General features: G+C 33.3%; 1 protein-coding gene across 3 annotated transcripts in view; it reads left to right on the forward strand.

Annotated features, from left to right (window-relative positions):
• The window catches only part of LOC140452009 (lachesin-like), a 461,558-nt gene that overhangs the window by 354,351 nt on the left and 89,937 nt on the right, over positions 1-17,270 (forward strand). For 2 of the 3 annotated variants that reach the window (XM_072546018.1, XM_072546019.1), the window contains exons 8-10: positions 4,423-4,548; positions 10,509-10,631; positions 11,033-11,495. In XM_072546018.1, coding sequence (XP_072402119.1) covers positions 4,423-4,548; positions 10,509-10,631; positions 11,033-11,097 — 314 coding nt within the window. In that variant the 3' untranslated portion in view covers positions 11,098-11,495. Of the gene's footprint in view, positions 1-4,422; positions 4,549-10,508; positions 10,632-11,032; positions 11,496-17,270 lie in introns of those variants that run through there. The other variant, XM_072546020.1, reaches the window with a different exon arrangement.

The following is a 17,270-nucleotide window of genomic DNA, read 5'->3' on the forward strand; positions in this document are numbered from 1 at the left end:
AGTTCGACAAGAAATATCACGAAATCTTTGTAGAAGCGAGTCGACTACAAGCTGTTGAAGAATTTATTTGAGTGAGAGTCGACTTTTGGGATGAACACAAAATGTGTGAGAGAAAAGGACGGAGAAGTGGGTATTCAGTAATTTAAATAATTTATTTAAGTTCCGTAAACTTGAATTTTTTTTTATTATAACCAATAAATTAACAATCAGAATTCTATAACGTTAATGTGATGAATTTAGGTTCTGTCCCTAGATTATGGCGTGTGGTGGTCCCCTCCAGTGAGAGAATAACGTGTCCATGTTACTGGTCAGTTGGCCAACGTCTCTTTAATCTTCTGATAAGTTGGTGTTGAGGTATTGGGGAAATTAATGGATTCGAGTGTGAGTTCACTTTTTGAATGTTTTGTGATATATTTTGCTGAGATACTTCTTTTACTGTTGAGATGTTGAGTTCCACATAGATTCTTTGGTTGGTAACGTAACAGGGTGCATCCAATATTGGATTTACTACTACAGCCTCATAGCTCTATGCCGTAGGTATGTCCATATTAATTTGATAACTGTTTTGTAAATTAATTTTATTATTTATTGACAACTTGGAGTTTTTGTCGTTTTTTTCTTTTTTTTGTTGATATGTTCCTTCCAACAAAGGGTTTGGTCTTGATGTAGGCCAAGGTATTTGGTTGTTTTAGTCCTTGGTATTTTCCTTATATTATGTTGTTGACGTGAAGATGTCAACAAAACAGGTACGGATCCTTTTGGATCTTACATTAACTACTGAGCCTTCTAATTTGTATTTAGACGAAGATTGTAATTTTGTTTTTAAAAACTGTTATTTAGAGGAATTACTAGAGAATAATACTTCGCTTTCGTTATAACAAACAGAGAAAACTCAAGCCGACTTAATTAGACTAATTAAGACCTAGTTGTATCAGTTATGTTATTTGTACAGTTTGGGCAATTTCTTTTCAATAATCTCGTTCAGCTTGTTTTTTATTATTACGAGTAAGCTATTTGTTTCCTTTCTTCAGAGAACTTGGTAACGTAGGTGTTGTAATTAAGGATGTCTATTATCCATGGTATTTAAAAGCTTTTTTACCCGTAAATAGTACGGTTTTTCAGTAAGAGGTTTAGTAAAAAGGTTATTATATTTTTCGAAAAATGTGGTTTTTTAGAATCGTGTATGGTCCGTATTGACTGCTATAGAAGAGGCATGTGAAAGTGTTAAAAGCATATGCCTATAATAAAGCAGTGACGCGTATACCTATAATGGATGCTGAAATATAAGAAATTAAGCCATATTCTATCTGGAAAGTAAGTATACAGAACCGTCAATGCTAAGAAATAAATAGAAAATGCAACAAATTACAGAACAGAAAAAAGGCTAGGAAATTTTACAAGGAAACCAAACGATACACTCAAGGACATGTGACAAGAACAACAGTGTGCAAGAACAAAAACGGGACAATTATCAGCGAGAAAGAGGAACTAATGAAAAGGTGGAAGGAACATTTTCAAGAGCTCTTAAACCCAAAAAAAGAACAAGACCAAAAAGAAGAAATAATTCATCACGCAGCAGAACAACTAGTTGAGGAACCAACATTGAAAACAACTATATACGTCATAAAACATCCGTAAAACAACAAAGCGCTTGCATAGATGGAATAACTGCAGAACTAATAAAGAATTGTGGACATGTGCGATGGAAGCGTATCCATAAACTAATCTGCCGAATATGGACACTAGAAGTCATCCCAAAGAATTGAAAAGTAGGAATCATATTTCCTATGTGCACGAGGGGAGACCAACGACTCTGCAAAAATTATAGAGAAATATGTAGAGAGATAAGAGAGTTAAATGTCGTATACAAGATATTATTAGGAATTATATACAGCCAGCCGTCTTGAATCATTTTTAGAACAACTAATAGGTGAACATGAACATATTTAGAACTTATATATTGATTTCAAACATGCTGTTGATGGAGTCGTTAGACAAAAAAATGTTAAAACAACTATCCATGTTAGGAATACCGAAAAAGTTATTTAAACTTATACAAATGACGTTTGAGGGTTCCAAAGCCATGATGAGAATAGGTGGAGATATGACAGAGGCATTTGATATTGAAAATGGTGTTGTTAAAGGGATGCCTTAATAATAACACTTTTTAATCTAACTTTGGAAGCTATTATCAAAAAACTAGATATGAACGGCTGGCTGTAATAATCCACTCAAATATGTGCATATGCGGATGATGTTGCCATAATAATCCGCAGTAGAAGGGTATTAACCGAAAAAGCTATAGATTTGAAAAGGGAAGTCGCTCGATTTGTTCTAAATATAAATGAAAGGAAAAAGAATGCACAAGGTCGACTCGACGTAAGAATCTGAAGGTAGACAATCATACCTACGAATATGCACCTTTTCCTACCTAGGCTCAATAATAAATGATGGCAACAACGTTAATCAAAAAATACAAGCACATATTCTTAGCGTTAATAATATAAGTACTGTTAATTGCATACAAAGACTTAATGAAAAGTAAGTTACTGAATCGTGAGTCTAAGCTTAGAATCTACAAAACAGTAATTAGATCAGTGGTCACATATATATGTAAAACGTGCAGTCTTTCATTTGAGCGCAAAATATTGAAAAAGATATTTGGACCAACCGATTGCAGCGATGGTTCGTGGCGAAAAAAAATTACCTATGAGCTGGATGAATTAATGCAGAGCGCAGATATCGTTAGATTTGTAAAGTTACAGAGCCTAAACTGGCTTGGCCACTTAGAAAGAATGCCAGATAACAGAACCGTAAAAGTCATCTAGAGATGGAAACTCCAAGCAAATAGGAGAAGAAGAAGGCTCACTTCGACCATCGTATCGATTGCCAGGTAAAATAAATGCATTTTATTTTAAATGCGAGCGTTCACTGTCAGTGCTATGATCTAGGCGAGAATACCATGCGATGGTCTCCGTAATGAACGCACCCTTACACGAGATAATGGGTTTGACGATCGTGTCAAATAATTTATAAATGTGATACTTAACTTTAAACAATCATACAACCTAAAACAATTTATTTTGTGAAAGGTACAACACACTCAGTTGTTTTATTAAAATAAACATAGGTTTATTTTTACAGGTCATTCCTAATGTCCTTATAAATAAATGTCTTTAATATAATTAGACAGTAGTTTAAATTTGCTTTTATGTCACAGATAATTTTCCCTTGTTGATCTAGTATTAATTAAACTCATTTTTCTCTCAACTCAACTCTGTACCAAGTTTTAAGAATCTACAGCGTTTGCTTTAAGAAATATAAAATGCATAAGAATATGAGAAGAAAAATAAAACCTATTGTTTTTAACTTTAATGGGATTCTTCATTGTATCAAAAGTATCCCATGTACCAAAGTTCATGACAAATTGCGAGTTTTTCTTTTAAGATTTGTCGTTCGAACAAAAGCAGTAGCATGAGAATATTATGAGATGAAGAAGCCCGATTGATTACAAATTTTATTACACCAACACGAGCCTATTCTATCAAAGTACAATAATCTATAACTTTTCATTTTAAGAGTTATTGCACAGGTGGAAAATAAGGTTGCCATACACGCTACGATAAATCGATAACGATTTAAGTGTACCGTTTAAACTGTACCTACAGTTCGTCGTTTATTCAACTAACGTACGCGCTACGATATAAATCGTTACAATTTATCGGTACCGTTAAAACTGTACAGTACTCTTCTTATCAATAATCAACAATTTTTATGTGTAATTTTAATTGTTCGTGGGATTAATATTCTCCTTGAAAAAGATAAAACAGCGGAAAATCATAGCATCTGGTATAAAGACTGGCTGATGAAAGGTGAAGTTTATTCTTATGTAAATTTGTTAAAGGAATTAAAAATGTTTTCAAAAGATTGGCATAATTTCCCAAGAATGGACAATGATACTTATTTATATCTGCTGTCTATGTTAGCACCAATTATCGAAAAGAAAGATACTGTTATGAGAAATGATATTATACGAACATACACGTATCGATAAAACTGCGTAGTTCCTCCGATTCCGATAAATCTGTTGAAATTTTTGTACTGTTCCGTTCGACGGTACCATTTTAAAAATCGTAGAAAACTGTGCAGTATTTCTCCATACAGGTAGCGATTATCATTGTAATTTGAACGGTACAGTTAAATCGTAATGATTGATTGTATCGTGTATGGCTTTTTATAGAGGGATCAACGGGCGGACGGACAAACTAGAATTAGATAATTTCAATGAGGGCCTATGGGTTCCTTAATAAATAAATAATAAGTTACATTACATTTACCGTTTCATTCTTAATGACGGTATTTTCTGATTTATATAAGATATATATTCTTATAGTCTTGACTTCACTAGCTTTTTTATTACAGCTTCATCACCGCCAACATCTTCATCAAGGCCAGCTACCGATTCTTCAAAGTCAAGGGATATCTGGAGCAAAGGAAACGGTTCTAGTTATGGGAGTTCTATGTCAGTCTCTCATATTTCCGATAAAGGTATCCAAACGAATTATTTGCTTTATTACTTTAATATAACATTAGTAATATTTTAATTAACTTTATATTACTTTCCGAAAAATAAACAAGGAAATCTCAAGTATTAAAACAATTCCAGGCATCTGAAACATCTAAACATACTAATTCAACATTATAATCATGTAGAGTCATGGAGCAAAATCTCCATTGAAACAGACTAATTTATTTACAGTCTTCTACCACTAACACTAAAAGCACAATTAATTTATAACATTTGTTTACTGAACGATACAAATTTATATTATTGACTGACTTGTACAATTGATTTTCTCTTCATATCTATTTTGTGAAACGCTCCCAGAGCTTTGTCACCGCCGCTAGAGGACCTTAAACGGCTGGACACGTGCATACTCGAATAGTTGAGTATTTTCTATCAGGGACGTAGCAAAGCTATCGTAACAATAGTATTTGCAAAAAATAGCTTGTGAATTAGATTTTAATCTTAAAATTGAAAGTGAATGGTTTGCGTCACGAAATAGAAATCCAAAAGGGTGTAGTATTTGTAATGTATATCCTACAGTATCACATTGTACTACACATCTGCAAAAGTGTATATTAAAAATAATACAGTGATTAGTATCTTACAATGTATAAAATAAAAAACGACTAATGCAGTAAAATATCAACAGAGAGGAAAATGACTAAAGAGCAGAGTATATCGAAAAAAATCGTATTTTAGGAGGACCAAAACGTCACATTTATACAGTTCTTTAGAACATAGTCACCATGCTGAATGATATGATATTTATGGTGATGTATATGGCAATATGTACAGGTTTTCAGATATACAATGTGTTCATTTGAAAAGGACCCAGCCCCGAAACACTTAAACTTTTAACTTGAAAGGGATACTTTTTAGTGTTAATATCATAAACGTCAGATTCGCCCTCTCATTACTGAAGATACTCCTTATCTTTTTCAAATGCCGTTAGATATCAAATCATCCCTCATTTAAAAGGTCTGATAAATCTGTATTCAATCATATTGTTTTACCTTTGGTACCAACCTCCATTGATCGTTGTTTTAAACTGGCTCTCTTTAAACTTTTCGTATGCCTAAACTTATATGTTTTCTGCAGTCGATTTTTTGTACTTAATTAGTTATTAGCAAATTAAGGACAAAAATCAGTAAATTTTCATTTTGTTGTCTATCCGCAAAAGGTGAAGTATTTGAAACAAATTTAAGAGTAATAAACTTATAAGTCATATAAAATCTTCAAAATGGCGTTTTCTAAATGTGTTTATCCTTATTTGTTGCTTAGAAAGTTGCCAAATAAGTCAGAAATTTCGGTTTTTTATAAATATTAACCAGTAAGTACTGACATCTTAAATCAATGGCGTAAACACTAACTAACCGCCTGACAGACGGGATTAACATTTTAGTGTATATTTTTTTTGTTAAATATTTTAATGCAAAAAAATATTGCGATGACTTAATGAAAGTATTAGTTATCTAAAAAACACAGTAATTAATATAGTTTATCTGTATTTATTAATATAAAAAACAAGAATGGATCGATTTTTTGTGTACAGTAAGAACAGTCCTTTCTTTTTTTCTAATTTTTTCACTCTTACTTCTGGACGCCTTTGAGGTTTCATCTATACCCAGTATCTCTACAGCATATGCTCAACTTTAGTTTTCTAGGTAAAGAGGAACTTTCTAGTCTTCTGTTTAGCTGAGATTGGATAAGTTGAAATGCCAGTTTTTCAATAAAATTGGGCCTTTCTAAATGAGTATTATTTTTAAAAGACTCATAAAGAATATAAGCATTTACTGTACTTATATCAAACATTCCGAAAAATATAGCCATAGGCCAACGGCGAGTTCGACGACTGCTTGTAAATTTGGCACATTTTTCGTCCATTGAATCGACACCACCCTTTGTTGAATTATAATCCACTATTATGTGTGGTTTTTTAGTGTTTGTATCCTCAGTGGCTGTGTAATGAGATGATACTAAAATTACGGCTTTATTTTTATGTGTTGTGTGTGAAAGTAAAGTAATGTGTTTTGTAAAACCGTAAATGCCGTTCCCACTTCTCGTCGTCTGGTGGGTAAGAAGATAGGAGGAATTTCTTTACGATTCTTGCGGAAAGTTCCAATGCAAGCTACACCTTTACTTCTCAATGCCTCTACCAGCTCTATAGATGTAAACCAGTTGTCAAAGGTTATAGATCTGTTGGTCCCATAGAGAGGAGTAGTTGGCTTACTGTATGTTTTCTAGTACCGTCAGAATTTTTTCCCGTATATATATATATATATATATATATATATATATATATATATATATATATAAAACAAACATATATATATACAAGGATTTCCACAGTCTTCACTGTATTCCTTCACTCAACCGTTTTCTCCAATTTTTCCTGTTTAGCCAGTCCCCTTCCTGTAGGTTTCTTCTACTCATTGCTTCGTCCACCTCATCTCTGAAAGATCTTCGGGGTCTGCCTCTCTTTCTTCTTCCTATCGGGCTCCACTCTGTTATTTCATTTATCCACCGATTTTGGTCTGCTCTTCTGACATGTCCGTACCATGTTAATCTCTTCTGTTCGATGTAGTCTATTATGTCGGAGTTCATTCCCATTCTCCTCTTAATCTCCATGTTATTTATTCTGTCTCTTCTTGTTACTCTGCAGCTCCTCCTTAGGAATTCCATCTCTGTTGCTCTTATTTTGTTTTTGGTTTTCTTATTTATTGTCCAATTTTCACACCCATAAGTGAGGATACTTCTTGTCATGGTATTATATATTTTTTTCTTTGTTTTCATGCTGATGTTCTTATCCCATAGTACCGGGTTCAATTTTCGTATGCAGTCTCTTGTTTGTCCTAGTCTATTTTTTATCTCTTCCTCCGTTGTTCCTTTGTTTGATAAAACAAACAACACAGTTTATTAGGGCTGCAGTCAGTAGGTTTGGCCGGGATGTTATAGAAACACTCTTTTGACTTTTGGTCGAGCTTTCGGAATTCTTTTATTCCTTCTTCAAGACACTGTAATTAGAAGAAAGTGTAAATATTTACAACATATCTCAAATTGTCATTACAACTTACTAGTCGTTGAGATTATTTGTGTAAAGCTACGACACTCAACATTAAAAACACACATATAAAATATAACATGTAAAATAATGGACAAAATACATTTTAAAATTTAGTTGGAAAGTTAAAATTTTGTTAGTGACATCTTTTAATGGTGTGTTTTGACTGATCCATAGAGAACAGAAGAAAAAACAAACATAGTGTGATTAAAAGGTAATTAGGAGTTCTTGCTATTATATTAATGGAAGTAGTATATTAAACCTGTGTTGATAGTATGCAACATGTTTTGTATGCAGGTGTATTATGGTGTGTATGTAAAAGTAAATCTTTATTTTATTTTTGATGTTTTGTCAGTAAGTAACAATAAATGTTGCTCAATTTATCTATGTCTGACTTTTTATTTATACAAGACGTATTAGATTTTATGAAACACATTTCCAAGAAAACACGTTTTGAATGGTTTTTTTTCCTTTGCCAAAATACAAAAATCTTCGAAATTAAATTTATGTTGTAAAGTTAATGCATGTTCTGTGAGTGCACATGCGTTATATATATATATATATATATATATATATATATATATATATATACATACGTATATAAGCATTGAATGAGTAGCTAGTTCGATCATCAGTACAACACATAATTTTAATACCATACTTTATGGGCTTACTCGGTATGTATATTTTGAAACGACATCGACCTCTGAATACCTCTGAATCCCACTAGCATTTCATCAATACAGGCTGAAGTTCCTATAGAATACCATGCCTAACAGTTGTTAATAAATTCACTAAAAATTTCTGAAATCGCTGCTGCTGGATCCAACACTGTTCTCTCATTTCTGTCTTCGGGATTGTCAAATCGCAAACATGACAAAAGGAACGCGCATCTCTCTTCTGACCTAATGCATCTCATTATTTCTCTACCAGTTCCATTAGTAACAAAAATAGTATCTAAGTTTTCATTATTTGATTTAAATAAGCATGTAAATCCTAAAAATCCCAAAAATGCGTGAAGTTCTGTCATGTCAAGGTTTTTGAGAGAAGGTGAATTTTGATTTTTGTACTTTACTCTTTCTTTGCCGATTTTCACATTCGTCCATTTAAGAATTATGTTGCAAATATTATCACTGAATAATAACTTCCAAACCTGCAAAGGGTCTACACTATCTCCAATTTCAGCTGCAGGGTGTAATCCAGGTAACTGTAAAACTATATTCTTCTGTGGACGCCGGCCTCTATTTATCCATCCAAAACCCAACTGATACTATTCAGAAACCCTAAATCCTCCTGCTTGAAGCTAGAAGATCGAAACCATATATTGCTCAATGGAGAAACAGTGTCCTACTTAGCAGTCGAATTCAAAAAGACGCTTAACTGGAACGCTAACCTTAGAAACAGCTTGGACAAGGTAAAAAACAGAGCCAAACTCCTAACACACTAAGTGGCAAATCGAAAACATTAGTCAAGTTACTCTCCTACATACGTATAAAGCCTTTTTAAGACCAATTATCGAATGCAGTGCAAAAATCTTCTCTCTTATTGAAGTGCTCTCTCTTTCTAGAAAAAGTGCTCTCTTAAACAAAAGACAATTAAACCAAGTCATGGCCTCCGAAAGGAAAATCATGTGTAAAAGATATGACTATCCATCAGTTTTAATCCATCAAATAGCAAGGGTAGACTCTATCCATGATAGGATACTTAATCTAAGTAAGAGATGCGTTCTCTCCACTATAAACGGTTCGAACAACAGAGCAAAGGAAGTTCTCAAAAAACCTTGACTCCGACGAGAACATGTACTCACCAGAATTCCAAAAACAAATGTTCCATTCTCGCCATCTAAGCTTCTAAACATATCAGACAAAGAACTTCCTGATCAATACTGGAACATTTTAGAATCCATTCCAATGAAATATCGCAAGCAATATATTGCGCTAGCCAAAAGCGCTGATCAAAGAGCCGTTACTAACACCTTGAACTGTATAAATAGTAACCGCATGGAACACTATAGATGTTAAGGTAAATGTAATCACCCTTCTCCTACAAACAATAAACAGATAAACATATAAACAAACAACAAAAATAACATATCATCTGAGGAAGTGTGCAAGCAAAAAAGAAAACCAACCAAAAACCTCAAACCTTCTACCACATCCTTCACCCTCCTGACCACATACGATTAAATCCGCTATCCAAATCCAACGCAACAAAAAAAGGGACGGCAGCATACCTCGAAGAGGAGACAGCCTAAAACGAGGTCTCATAACGTTAGTCGTCCTACAGTATACAAATGGTAGTTGTTGTTTAATTTTATACAGCAAACCTATATACCACACTTTATCAAAAGCTTGTGTGATGTCCAAGAAGACTGCAGAACAATAGGGCTTTTCCTCCAGATCATGGTTTATGATATTAACAAGTCTACGCACTTGGTCAACTGCAGCGTGTTTTTTCGAAAACCAAATTGATAGTCAGAAACTAAGCAGTTTTCTTCTAGGAAAGAACTCAATTTCTTTATTATTAGTTTCTCAAGAATTTTAGCAAGAATTGGTAATAAACTAATGGGTCTATATGAAGTTACGGATTTTAAACGTTTGTTTATTTTATGGATTAAAATAACTTGAGCCACTTTTCACTGCGAACGAAAATAACCTAATCTTAATACCGCGTTGTAGATTTTTTTTTAACAAGGGGATCGCATTTTGTGGTAATTGATACAAGACAAATCCAGTAATCAGTTCATAACCAGGAGTTTTTTTTTATGAGTATTGAGTATTGCGTCAATAATAATATAAATAATTATTATTTTATACATCTAGTAGATATGTAGTTCTTCTCTTGGGATATTTTTCTATAACCATATATTTTTTGTTTCAGGTTCGCAATATCAATCAAATTTAAATGAAATCGACAAATCAGAACACAAATCAAGTGCCAACTCGGACACCAAGGGTAATTTTTACGAAAACTCTTCAGAAAATATGGGAGGCAATCTTAACTGTAAGTTATTCACATTTAACGATAATTTAATTATGTTTTATATTATTTTAATTTCTATAACGCTCTGTACATTGGTTAACGGTACTAGGTATGTTAAAAAAATTCTAACCGTTTCAGTTTTTAGGTTTCATCATATCACTTTGAATTTTTACCCATTTTATATGGGTACCTTGATTTTATGTCTCATTTTCGCGTTAATTCTTGGTCATTTGACAAGTTAATGAAAGGTTTTCTGTGCCCTACGTTAAACTGTCCGACATATTACAGCAAAAACAATATGTGAGATTGGCATTTCCAAGAACATAAAAACGTATATCTGCTATGAGTTCTAACGGATATCATTCTGCAAAAATGTTGTTATTATTACTTTATATTAGTGATAAAATATTTTTGTGTTTCAGTTTGCTTGCCAACCCTTTTATCATCTTTAATCTTGCCAATCGTGATGTTGGGAGCGGCGCGGTGAATCATCAAAAGTTGAATAAATTCGCTAAAAAGTGAGTGTTATTTCTTAAAATGAACGCTTTAAAATGGAAATATGAGTGTATAATGTACATTTGGCAGTTAATGTTTAAAGAAAGACTGAAAATTTGTTAGCTTCACTTATCACTGAAGAACATAGTAGGATAAAAAAATGTAAAATTGCACGGCGCTGAGATACCGCACTTCTTATATGCTGCAGGTAACATGAGCCAAGTGACATAACCTTATTGCTATTCTCACTAGTAATGACTTAATGATCGTTGTTTATTTTGTTGAATATAAATCAATGTCTTCATGTTTATTTCACCATGCTGCATCTACACATTGGGAAGATATATCGATTACAATGCAAAGTTTGTATACTTAGTTAATTAGTTTCTTCAGGAGATATATGTATATATATATATATATATATATATATATATATATATATATATATATATATATATATATATATATATATATATTCACATATTTCACACCGTATATATATATATATATATATATATATATATATATATATATATATATATTCACATATTTCACACCGTATATATATATATATATATATATATATATATATATATATATATATATATATATATACACGGTGTCCCGATTTTGGTGAATATTCAACAGGTGAATTCAGAGGTCTAATCGGTCATTTATGTTGGTAATTAAAAGAAGTCAACTACTTCACTGATTTAATTGAATACCCTTCGCTTTATAATTTTCGAAAGCATCTTCAGTTCACTATAAAAAAAATTGGTGTAAGTTTATCAGTAAAAATCAACAATTGTGGATTTATACTTGCAAAACAATTTGTAGTTTTTTCATCATTATCATTATTATATCAAGAACTAACACTGATCACTACTGTTCATTACTTAGTGTCTGGTGATTTGAATTTAACGGAAGGCTTCATTGGGTTGAGTTGTTTAAGACTATATAGACAAAACGACACTAAGATAAGAATTTACATTTGAAAATTTTCCGTTGGTGAAACGAGAATATCATGCCATGCGCGTGTCTATTTCGTTGTCGTGTCTGTCTACGTGGGTGGTCGGTGAGGTTGAGCTGCGCAGTTGTAGAGAGGCATTAAAGAAAGAATATATGGGGTGCGTGGAATAATTTGTTCGATTTCGATGAGGAAGGTTTTATAAAATTGACTAATGTATGACTATTTGTTTCAAAAAGAAATATGGGATATAAAGTGGTTCTTTTATTTCTTTTATTCGTGACTGTTCGATGTTTTAGAATTTGGGACATTTCTAGGAGCGATCTCTTATGATAATTTTTGTTTGCAAAGAGTTTTGACGTTTGTGAAGTCGATTTGATGTTTGATTGAAATGACATGTTGCGCAAGGGCATAAGAGGGTTTAGAACTCCTAGTGTCGCTTTTGTGAGAAAATATTCGACCTTGAAGAAAGCGGCTGGTCTGCCAATATAGCAGGAGTTTCACTCTACACAGGGTATATGAGAGAGAACATTATTGTGTTCTAAGGGAGTCCAGCTATCACTGTTAATATTTGGGAAAAGGTAAGAGAATCTTTATTACGTAAAGATATGAACGTGAATGTTCCCGTTTAGGATCGTGGATCCTCTTCAGGTTTGTTATTGGATGTATAACAGAACCGAAAATGTCACTAGGGCAAGTTGTCGTTGGCGTTTGTTAGCGAAGCATCTTGGAGGTTGTTGAGATGAAGCCGATGTTGTCGAATACGAGGTGAGAGGTTCTGTCTGGATTTGATGTTCTTTCAAGATTGTGTGTTTGTGTGTGTGTGTGTGTTTTAGGTCCAAGTGTGACAGAGGCTGTGTCTCTGGTTACTATTGTACATGCAAGCCGTTTTTACATCTACGACCAACTTTAGAACTAGTGTATTCCACTATAATTCTGTTATTGGACGTTTGCGTTAACGGCCAGGTCTTGTCAGCTTTCGAGGGACAGCTCTGCCACAAATAAGCCTCTGTGTGAGATGACATGACAGTGTTGGACGCTACCATTTCGATGTAACTTTGGTTCCATCAGCCGTTTTTACGTCTTCAGCCGACTCTATTTCAGCCGAATTTGTGTTTGAGTGTTTTTGTGTGGGAATGTGTAGTGTGCTGACTTGACAAAGACGAAAAGTGTGTTCTGTAGTGACCATTGTTCCTGCAAGCCGTTTTTAAATCTACGACCAACTTCACAACTAGTGTAGTAAACTATAATTCTTGTTGTTGATTGTTGGTTCGATAGCCAGTTTTAATCAGGGTTAAATCAGTTTAAATGGGTCAATGAAGTTTTGGTCTTCGAAAACAACTTTCCTACAGTTCTGGTGTTTTTAAGGCTATTTTAACTGGTAAGTTATTAAAGAGTTTAGTAAACTTATTCGTAATTTTAGAGAAGTACGGGAGAGAAGCATATTTTGTGGCTAGTTGTGGGATAAACTGGGAGTTATTCCTCTGTATATTCTTAGAAATGGACGCTAATTGTTCACCATTGGGTACTTCTGTAATAGAATGCACATACCTTTTGGAAAATAGATATTTATTGATGATAGAAATGAAATCAGAGTTATCAATGAGAATAGACTTCTGTAGATTAACAGATTTCTCTTTGTATAGCACATGTGTTAGGGTATGTACTCTACGACTCAGGGCTTGTGTGAGGTTATGCTTATATCTGGTTGGATGTGAAGAGTGGTAATTTCAGAAATGGTTACTAACCATTTTTTTTTCTGCACCAGATAGTGACCAATGTGTTATTCTGTATGCGAAAAATTCGCATATCTAAAAATTGGATGCTATTTTCAACCCCAAACTCACATGCGAATTGGAGGTAACGATCAAAGCTGTTGAACACTGATAAGGTGCCCAAAATGTTATCAGTTGGTGTTGTTAGAATCAGATAGTCGACATACCATTTCACAAAGGAAATCTGGAAATCTAACTTCTTGATACTCTTATTCATGAGGTCGTCTAGTACAAAATTGACAAAAATGATATAAATTCAAGATCCCATAGTGTTTCAAAAATTTGACGATAAAATTTGTCATTTAATATTAAACAATTAGTGTCAAAGGTCAATTTTAATAATTAAGGGAAAGTTTCCCACGATACTGTACTGTGAGGTTAAATTTGGTTCCAATAGTTCCTACGGAAGGTTACTTACTACGCTGGAAATTTTGAAAGATTTGCAAACAAGGATACTACATCAAAGATTAATAAGACATAGTCTCTTGGTAACTGTTAATTATTAATAAACTAACTGATCTGGAAGAAATCTGTTATCTTAATGTCATTAATATAACTGTATGCTTGTGATTGAATGTCCATTAGGTGAAAGGTTAATAAATGCTATGTTCTCAATAGCACATCCTCTTCGATATTGATAATCAGTCCTATAAATATTATATTAAGTAGTAATATTAAGTTTTGTATGTATGAATCACCTCTCCATAGCAAATCTCTGTTTTTTGAGGACCATTTCTTCCTTACTCTAGCCCTGAACCTGCCTTCCATTGGGTTTGGCTACGCAATCTTTGGCAGCTGTTTAGGTTTTCGGGGTTCACTCGTCTGATCCAGGCCACACTTCGAGGAGGTAACTATAGGGATGAGTAGGAAAAGCTAAGATGCTAACTGGAGTCAGCACCTTATTGTACGACTCACTACCCCTTAGAACATCTAAACAAACAAATTATGTGTAAAACCCATTAACTTTGACGCTTTATCTGCCTGTTAAGGCTCTCTATTTAAAGCCTTAATTAATTTCAATTCAGTTTCTTCTTTAACAAAATCCTTAGTAATAGTAAAAGCCCTTTTTAACACAGATAAATCCAAAACACTCGTTCATGCGTCAATTTTCTTTATTTCAAGGGCCACACGGAACTTTTGCGAAGCTATTATTAGAGCATCTTTTATAAACTTTATTTTATTGTCGGAAACAATTTTACCCAGCTAGTTCTTACAGATCAGTGCTTCCTATCAGTCAACTTTTGCAACTTTCATCGCTGCAATCGTTTGGGGAGAAAGTAACACTTTTTCTTTTTGTAATTTTGTCTTCTTCGGGAAGTCTTCTTTTAAAGGCAGTCAACTTAACACCCTGTTTCACATCAGTGCTCCTTCGATAAATCGCTGGAGATTTCCTTGGTATTACAACATTACTATTGCGAAGACTTTACTCCCTCATATTTGTGAGCTTCCCGCTTTGGGTTTCGGAAGAGCATTACCGAGATACTTTAAGTTTCTCGGTGTTTTCTGTAAAAGGATGGAAATCTTTACCTAACGTTGGATTTTGTCCTGATGTTGTGGTGATTGTTTCGCAGTTTAGGTTAGGTTCAATATGAGTGAGGGTTTTACCACCCTTTCACTCGACCTAAGAGGTCTATTGGTTCGTCGTCTACTGGACATTCTTTTTTTTTTTTTTAGAGGTAGTTCTTTACTTATATTAATTTGATCCATTCCGGTCCCCCTATTATAGGAGAAATAAAGAAGTATGGTTGGGTATCTCCAGTAGACAGTTTGTGATAGTTAGTTGTAAGTGCAATATGCCTTTATCTCGTGTTTTGCTGCTATCATGGTTCCTTGGCAGCAGTCTGGCCCATCGCTACGTCAATGTGGAACAACCCGATATTAAAAAACAGCTTCCGATCTGGAAAAAAAAGCTTCAAATAAAGCGTTTATTTTATTTGTGGTTTATTATAAACCCATATTTATTTAAAGCTAAAATCCGCAAGGAAATACTTTAAAATGAGTACTAATTATACCTATACTGCAGTATACCTCAATGTTCAGCATCTGTTTATAGAGTCAAAATTTTTGTGTTTTTAACCCCATATTTCCAGCGAATGAGTGGTCTTCCTGTCTCAAACTATACTAAAATTACATGTTAGTTATTTATTGGAAATGGAATGAAGTATAATGCATCGTATTTTTGTTTAAAAAACTCACACTTTCTTTCATATGTTTTTAGTAATTTTACAGTTAAAGATTTTACAATGATTTAAAACTCAGTCATTGCTATTTTCTTCAGTGATAATTAAAATAGGTGTCTTGTATATTGTTGAATATTATTATCTAAACAGTTATTCTGTAATATAATATTTATCAGTGTTTGTGGGTATATGTAAAGTTATACGGAGCAACTGAGATAAATTCTAATTTGAGTAAGCTGTGAAAACTAAACGCTTTGCGTTATTATTATCAGAACTTTCGTGACATTGAGCACTTTTACTAAATTTTTGAATATTTTTATTAAGAAAATTAAATTTAAAAATTTTTTAGAGAAAAAATCAAAACTTGAATGTTATTTTTGCACAGGTAATAAAGAAACAAAATATGTGTCAGTATTCAATTGTGAATGTTTGGATTCATTTTTCGAAATGCGATTCTGAGTTAGGGCTTTATTTAATCTTTTTTTATAAGTTAATAAAATTTAAAATTAAAAGTGAAACTGGAACAAAACCATGAAGTCGAGATATCCAGGAGTGGCTAGTATACCTGTTGAATACAAAGCACATGGTGTTCGTGTGTATCAAGGTATAAAAAATACTTATTAAAAGCTTAAAACTTTCATTTTAAAGAAGATCTTTTCGGAATTGAATCATTTCATCATCAGTTTAATAAAAAGTTGTTAAAAACATTGTTTGGCCACAGAAAAACATTGGAAGGACATCAGTAACAAAAACAATCCTCATGGAATTTACAAAGGTAAATGCAATAGACTGTTAACTTGGTTAATTAATAAAAACTAAAAATGGGGGCATCTTACATGACCCCCAGAGCTGGTGAGATTTTATCGACTTACATTACCTCTGATCTGTGCTGGAGTCTAGGGCTAACTGATGAAGTTAGCCCTATCAGTTAGCCCTAGACTCCAGCACAGATCAGAGGTAGTGTAAGTCGATAACGAAGTATACGAACGAACGATAGTAATTACTTTAAAATGCCACAAGAAAATAGCTTCAGAACAATATTTATTGTAGATGATATGCTATTTGTGCACAGTGCATAATACCCACGCGCTACTCCGTCCATAAAAATACTTATACGTATGGAATTTTTAACGGTTTTTAACAAACGAAATTTGGGTTGCCAAAACACTTGTCCAAAACATTGAATGTTCACAACTTACTCTAATTAGGATTTTTTCTTTCGATTGCTCTACATATCTACCTA

Source organism: Diabrotica undecimpunctata, chromosome 10 (genome assembly GCF_040954645.1).
Source record: "Diabrotica undecimpunctata isolate CICGRU chromosome 10, icDiaUnde3, whole genome shotgun sequence".
Taxonomy (NCBI): Eukaryota; Metazoa; Arthropoda; class Insecta; order Coleoptera; family Chrysomelidae; genus Diabrotica; species Diabrotica undecimpunctata.